General features: G+C 58.7%; 1 protein-coding gene across 1 annotated transcript; it reads left to right on the top strand.

The window, feature by feature from the left end:
* The first annotated feature begins 360 nt into the window (after positions 1-360).
* LOC108803436 (PDZ domain-containing protein 8-like) lies at positions 361-4,633 on the top strand. The gene is made up of 3 exons (XM_018575277.1): positions 361-408; positions 547-703; positions 2,493-4,633. Exons 1-3 carry the CDS (start codon positions 361-363, stop codon positions 4,631-4,633), a joined length of 2,346 nt encoding a protein of 781 aa, XP_018430779.1.
* Positions 4,634-6,075: the final 1,442 nt, after the last annotated feature.

The following is a 6,075-nucleotide window of genomic DNA, read 5'->3' on the forward strand; positions in this document are numbered from 1 at the left end:
CAGGGGGGCCCCGCCCCCCAGAATCGGGCACCCAGGGGGGTCCCTGCCCCCAGAATCTGGCACCCAGGGGGGTCCCTGCCCCAGAATCTGGCGCCCGGGAAGAGGAAATGCCTGGGGTGGGGGGTTCCTGCCCCCAGAATCTGGCACCCGGGGTGGGGGGTCCCTGCGCCCAGGAAGAGGAAATGCCCGGAGTGGGGGGTCCCTGCCCCCAGAATCTGGCACTCGGGGTGGGGGTCCTTGCCATGATGTCCAGGTAAAGCCCATCTCCTTTCCCAGCTGGAAGACGTCCAGCATCATCTGCCTCTCCGTGCCCCATCCCTATAGAGAACAGGCCCCCCCCCACGCATGTGTTGCCGATCAATGAGGTGCCATCGTCTCATCACCGGGAACATCTCCCTCGCCCTCAATGTAGGCGTGTCCTCGGGATGTAGATCGGCCTCTAGTGATTGGTCGGGTCTCTATTGTCACGTTTCTTTCTCCGGGATCTCTCTCTGCTGATTGGTTGTCGTGTTCCGTATTTCCAGAATGTTCCGTCTTGTGTTCCAGGTGGAGCTAATTAAAGGGACATCTCAGAACATCGGGCTGATCCTGGTGCAGGCCAGAGACGGAGACACGGGACACATCTGCGTGGAGTCAGTCATGCCAAATTCCCCCGCGGCCGGCACCGACCTGAAGAAGGGCGATCGTCTGATTGCCATCGGAGGTAAGGGAAAGATGTTGTCGGTTGTCCTCCACCCCTCTGCGGCCCCCCCCGGGATTGCCCCATTCTAGTCAGACACCCCCATTATGTACGGTGGCTTTGTATATGAATATTCTGTCTTTTTACATCCCGCCAGCAGGGGGAGCTCTCCGCCGTCTTCACAAAATCCTGTTTCCTGTCTCCCCCTGCAGAATAGTGACCACTCCCCCCTGCAGAATAGTGACCCCTCCCCCTGCAGAATAGTGACCCCTCCCCCTGCAGAATAGTGACCCCTCCCCCTGCAGAATAGTGACCCCTCCCCCTGCAGAATAGTGACCCCTCCCCCTGCAGAATAGTGACCCCTCCCCCTGCAGAATAGTGACCCCTCCCCCTGCAGAATAGTGACCCCTCCCCCTGCAGAATAGTGACCCCTCCCCCTGCAGAATAGTGACCCCTCCCCCTGCAGAATAGTGACCCCTCCCCCTGCAGAATAGTGACCCCTCCCCCTGCAGAATAGTGACCCCTCCCCCTGCAGAATAGTGACCCCTCCCCCTGCAGAATAGTGACCCCTCCCCCTGCAGAATAGTGACCCCTCCCCCTGCAGAATAGTGACCCCTCCCCCTGCAGAATAGTGACCCCTCCCCCTGCAGAATAGTGACCCCTCCCCCTGCAGAATAGTGACCCCTCCCCCTGCAGAATAGTGACCCCTCCCCCTGCAGAATAGTGACCCCTCCCCCTGCAGAATAGTGACCCCTCCCCCTGCAGAATAGTGACCCCTCCCCCTGCAGAATAGTGACCCCTCCCCCTGCAGAATAGTGACCCCTCCCCCTGCAGAATAGTGACCCCTCCCCCTGCAGAATAGTGACCCCTCCCCCTGCAGAATAGTGACCCCTCCCCCTGCAGAATAGTGACCCCTCCCCCTGCAGAATAGTGACCCCTCCCCCTGCAGAATAGTGACCCCTCCCCCTGCAGAATAGTGACCCCTCCCCCTGCAGAATAGTGACCCCTCCCCCTGCAGAATAGTGACCCCTCCCCCTGCAGAATAGTGACCCCTCCCCCTGCAGAATAGTGACCCCTCCCCCTGCAGAATAGTGACCCCTCCCCCTGCAGAATAGTGACCCCTCCCCCTGCAGAATAGTGACCCCTCCCCCTGCAGAATAGTGACCCCTCCCCCTGCAGAATAGTGACCCCTCCCCCTGCAGAATAGTGACCCCTCCCCCTGCAGAATAGTGACCCCTCCCCCTGCAGAATAGTGACCCCTCCCCCTGCAGAATAGTGACCCCTCCCCCTGCAGAATAGTGACCCCTCCCCCTGCAGAATAGTGACCCCTCCCCCTGCAGAATAGTGACCCCTCCCCCTGCAGAATAGTGACCCCTCCCCCTGCAGAATAGTGACCCCTCCCCCTGCAGAATAGTGACCCCTCCCCCTGCAGAATAGTGACCCCTCCCCCTGCAGAATAGTGACCCCTCCCCCTGCAGAATAGTGACCCCTCCCCCTGCAGAATAGTGACCCCTCCCCCTGCAGAATAGTGACCCCTCCCCCTGCAGAATAGTGACCCCTCCCCCTGCAGAATAGTGACCCCTCCCCCTGCAGAATAGTGACCCCTCCCCCTGCAGAATAGTGACCCCTCCCCCTGCAGAATAGTGACCCCTCCCCCTGCAGAATAGTGACCACTCCCCCCTGCGAAGTTTGAGTGTGACCCGAGTGACATTGCTGCCGGCTCCTCGTGGGCAGTGACATAGTCGGCAGGCTCGGGGTTGTGTTTGCTGCCTGGAATTGTCTCCCCAATAATCTGCCTGGTCTTGTCTCGCAGGGATGAAGGTGACCTCCTCGGTGCATGCCTTCAAGCTCATCAAGCAAGCCGGGGACAGAGTGCTGCTCTACTACCAGAGGCCGGCGGGTCAGAACCAAGGTGGAGGCGGCCTCCAGGAGCACATGGGAACGTTGGAGGACGCAGCTTTCCCGCAGACCTTTGAGGACGACCCAGCGGGTCTCTTGATGGATCCTGAAAACAAAGAATTGGATTCTGAGTTTGAGGACTTGGCGAGCGAGGTCCGACCTCCCGGGGAGACCAAAGATGACACCTTCCTGCCAGTGACTCGGAGCCCAAAGCGGCTGGTGGGAAACCTTTCCACAAAGTCTCTGGGGTCCATCTCCCCCGTTCTGAGCCGCAAACCCAATTCGGCGAGTAACCAAACGGCGGCAACAAAGACTCCGGCAAAACCGGGGAAAACGGGCCCGCCGGAGAACCAAGAACCCGCCCAACTCAACAGAACCTCTTCCGCATCGGGTGTCAAGCCTCCGGTGCCCCCCAGACCACAAGTAAAGCTGACCTTGACCACCTGCGACACTCTGAATCCTGTGGAGCTCGGCGAGCCCCCCCCTGATAAAGCGGACAAAGCTCCTCCCACCTCGCTGAATGGCGACAAGCCAACCGAAAAATCTGGCAAGCTTCCAGAGGTCGGTGAGGAGCACGCCATTCAGAAACCCAACTCCTCGAAGCCAGAGCCAGCCAAGGACCGGACCTCGGAAGGTTCCACCGGTACCAGGGAGAGCTTAGAAGACCAGTATGTGTGGGAATCTCCGGAGACCTTGTACCGGGGTCGGCAAGGCCGGTGGACAAGGGCCTCTTCCATTTTTGATATCGAGAACCACCACAGATATCTGAACGTGGCCCTTTGGTGCCGAGACACTTTTAAGAGCGGCAGCCTGTGTTGCGTCGGGCACGTCAGCATCAAACTAGAAGACATTTCTCTCGAATGCCTTTCCACCTCCTCTCTGGAGTACCACATGCGGTTCCGGCTCAACGCCCCGGAACCCAAAGCCAACGTCAGCAGAACCGCGTTGAGGAGCTTGACCACGCACAAGGGCTTCAATGAGAAGCTCTGCTACGGGGACGTCACGTTGAACTTCAAGTACCTGACGGAAGGCGAGTCTGAGAACTCCAGCCTTCTTCTAGAGAAGGACGCCATTTACACCGAAGACGCGACCACGCTCCCAAAAGACGACTTCCCCCCCACCGCCGCCGCCATGACTTTTTCTGAATCCAAACATAATTTCCAAGACACTCAGTTCCAGAACTCCACCTTGTGTGATCACTGTAAGAGGAAGGTGTGGACCAAAGCGGCGTCGCAGTGCATGACCTGCGGCTACGTCTGCCATAAGAAATGCCAGGAGAAGTGCCTGGCCGAGAACCCGTTCTGCGTGTCTCTGGAGAGGAGACCCGACCTGGAGTCCAAGTCTGTAGGAAACCGAACTGCCGGCATCACCAGACACATCATCAACACCACCACCCGCGTCTGGAACCTGAGACCGGCACCCCGGACGCGGCAGCCGGAACCAGGCTCCGACCCGGTAGAGCCTTCCCCGAAGCAGACCCCAAACACTTCGGACAACGAGAGCAGCGACACCGAGACCGGCGGCGCCAACAGCCCCTCCAAGCGCTCCAGCGGCGGCTCCTCCAAATTAGTCCGCCGAGAGGGGGGATTGGACGACAGCGTCTTCATCGCCGTCAAGGAGATAGGCCGCGATCTCTACCGAGGTTTGCCGACCGACGAGAGGATACAGAAGTTGGAGTTCATGTTGGATAAGCTTCAGAACGAGATCGACCTGGAACTGGAACACAACAATTCTCTGGTGAAGGAAGAGCGAGAGTCCGCGGAGGCCAGGAGGAAAGCCCTCTTGTCGGCGGCGCTGTCCAAGTCCGGGGAGAGGCTGCAGGCCCTCACGCTGCTCATGATCCATTACCGGGCCGGCATTGAGGACATCGAGTCTCTGGAGAACTCGTCTTTGGCTCAGCCCAGGAAAACGGCCAAGTATGAAGAAGAATCGGCGGCGGTGTCCGAAGCCGCCGGCAACGAGGAGGACGATGACGATGATGCGCCGCTGGAGATGAAGGCAAATCCGAGTGACCCCGCCGAGGATAACCCGCCGGAGGCCCCGGAGGCGGAGTAGATCAGAACTTGGCCCGTAACCTTCTCACCGCTCATGCACTGTAAAACCCTAGAGGAAGAATGAGTCTGCACCGTGACCTGCGTCTTGTACCCCATATTGAAGCCGGGCTTTGCGGCCTCCAGCGCCTCGGTGACGGTTCGGCCTCCAGCGCCTCGGTGACGGTTCGGCCTCCAGCGCCTCGGTGACGGTTCGGCCTCCAGCGCCTCGGTGACGAGCTCTGGGGGTCCATTATAGCGGCACCGTCATTGGCTGCGTGTGTGCCGAGAGTCCTGCAAACCTGTCCAGCGAGGCCGTAAAGAGAGCGCGGTGTCTGCACGAGAGACGTCCATGTCATGTGACCGCAGGCAAATGGCTTCTGATTGGTCGCTCGGCATAAGACAATGCTTGTGATGTCACCGTGTCTCCCCGGGCCGCGCTCTCACCTACATTGGAGTGCTTTGGTCACGCGGAGGTGGGAGGGGGAGCAAGTTACCCCAAAACACTGGTGTGGAACGACCAATCACTCCATCGTAGACAATGAATTATCGCCCCCAGCCTGTCCTTAAAGGGCCACATGGGGAGGAGCTAACCCGAGGGACATCTAGAAAGCCCAACTCCAGACAAAACTGCAGTGTCAGCGTTTTATTCCTAGCGGTGTCCCCCTTGCAGGAGACTTGATGGGGGGCACAGGGAGCAATAAAAGCGCATTTCTCCTAGAGCAGGATGTCCCAACTCCGCCCCCTCCAGCTGTGGGGTGAAACTACAAATCCCATGAGGCATTGCAAGATTCTCACAGCCACAGACATCCCCGGAGAGAGATGCGTCATGGGGTTTGTAGTTTCACCCACAGCTGGAGGGGGGGCGGAGTTTGGACATCCCTGTCATAGAGTGAAGAAGGGTTTGCGTGGCGTCTCCGTGAGTGAGAGAGATTCCTCCATACTTCCTGTCTTGGTGACACCTTTTGTCTTAGAGAACAGAAATCTCTTGTATGGGGACACAGAAGCTCTATCCCCTCCTCACTCCACCCAAAGCAACAACAACAAACAAAGTCTGGCCTGGAGTTGAGCTTCAAGTCTTCTTAGGGACCAGCCGGAGACCCCTGACCATGGCAGTGATTGGTTTAGTATTTGTGCGTTGCGGGTGTCCCCGGTTTATTATTCCCGCCGTGTAAGTGTCCCGTGTCAGATCTTCTTCCTGGTGACCGGCGACTCCCCAATCCTAAAGTGGAGTGAATGGGACGGGTAACGGAAGAGGGCGCAGGAAGCAGAAGTGCGTCTGTTGTCTCTGTTAATGGGGAACCTCAGGGGAGGGGGAACCTCAGGGGAGGGGCATGACGGTGATCCCGCCTCCAGGTTGGTTCTTATGCTACAAGCCGTGTTCCTTCAAGAGCATCCCACAGTGAACACACATTGCACCCCTCAGGCCTGACGTGTCTGTTCTCCTAGACCAGGGATGTCCAAACT

Source organism: Nanorana parkeri, unplaced genomic scaffold (assembly GCF_000935625.1).
Source record: "Nanorana parkeri isolate BGI_ZX_2015 unplaced genomic scaffold, ASM93562v1 scaffold3728, whole genome shotgun sequence".
NCBI lineage: Eukaryota > Metazoa > Chordata > Amphibia > Anura > Dicroglossidae > Nanorana > Nanorana parkeri.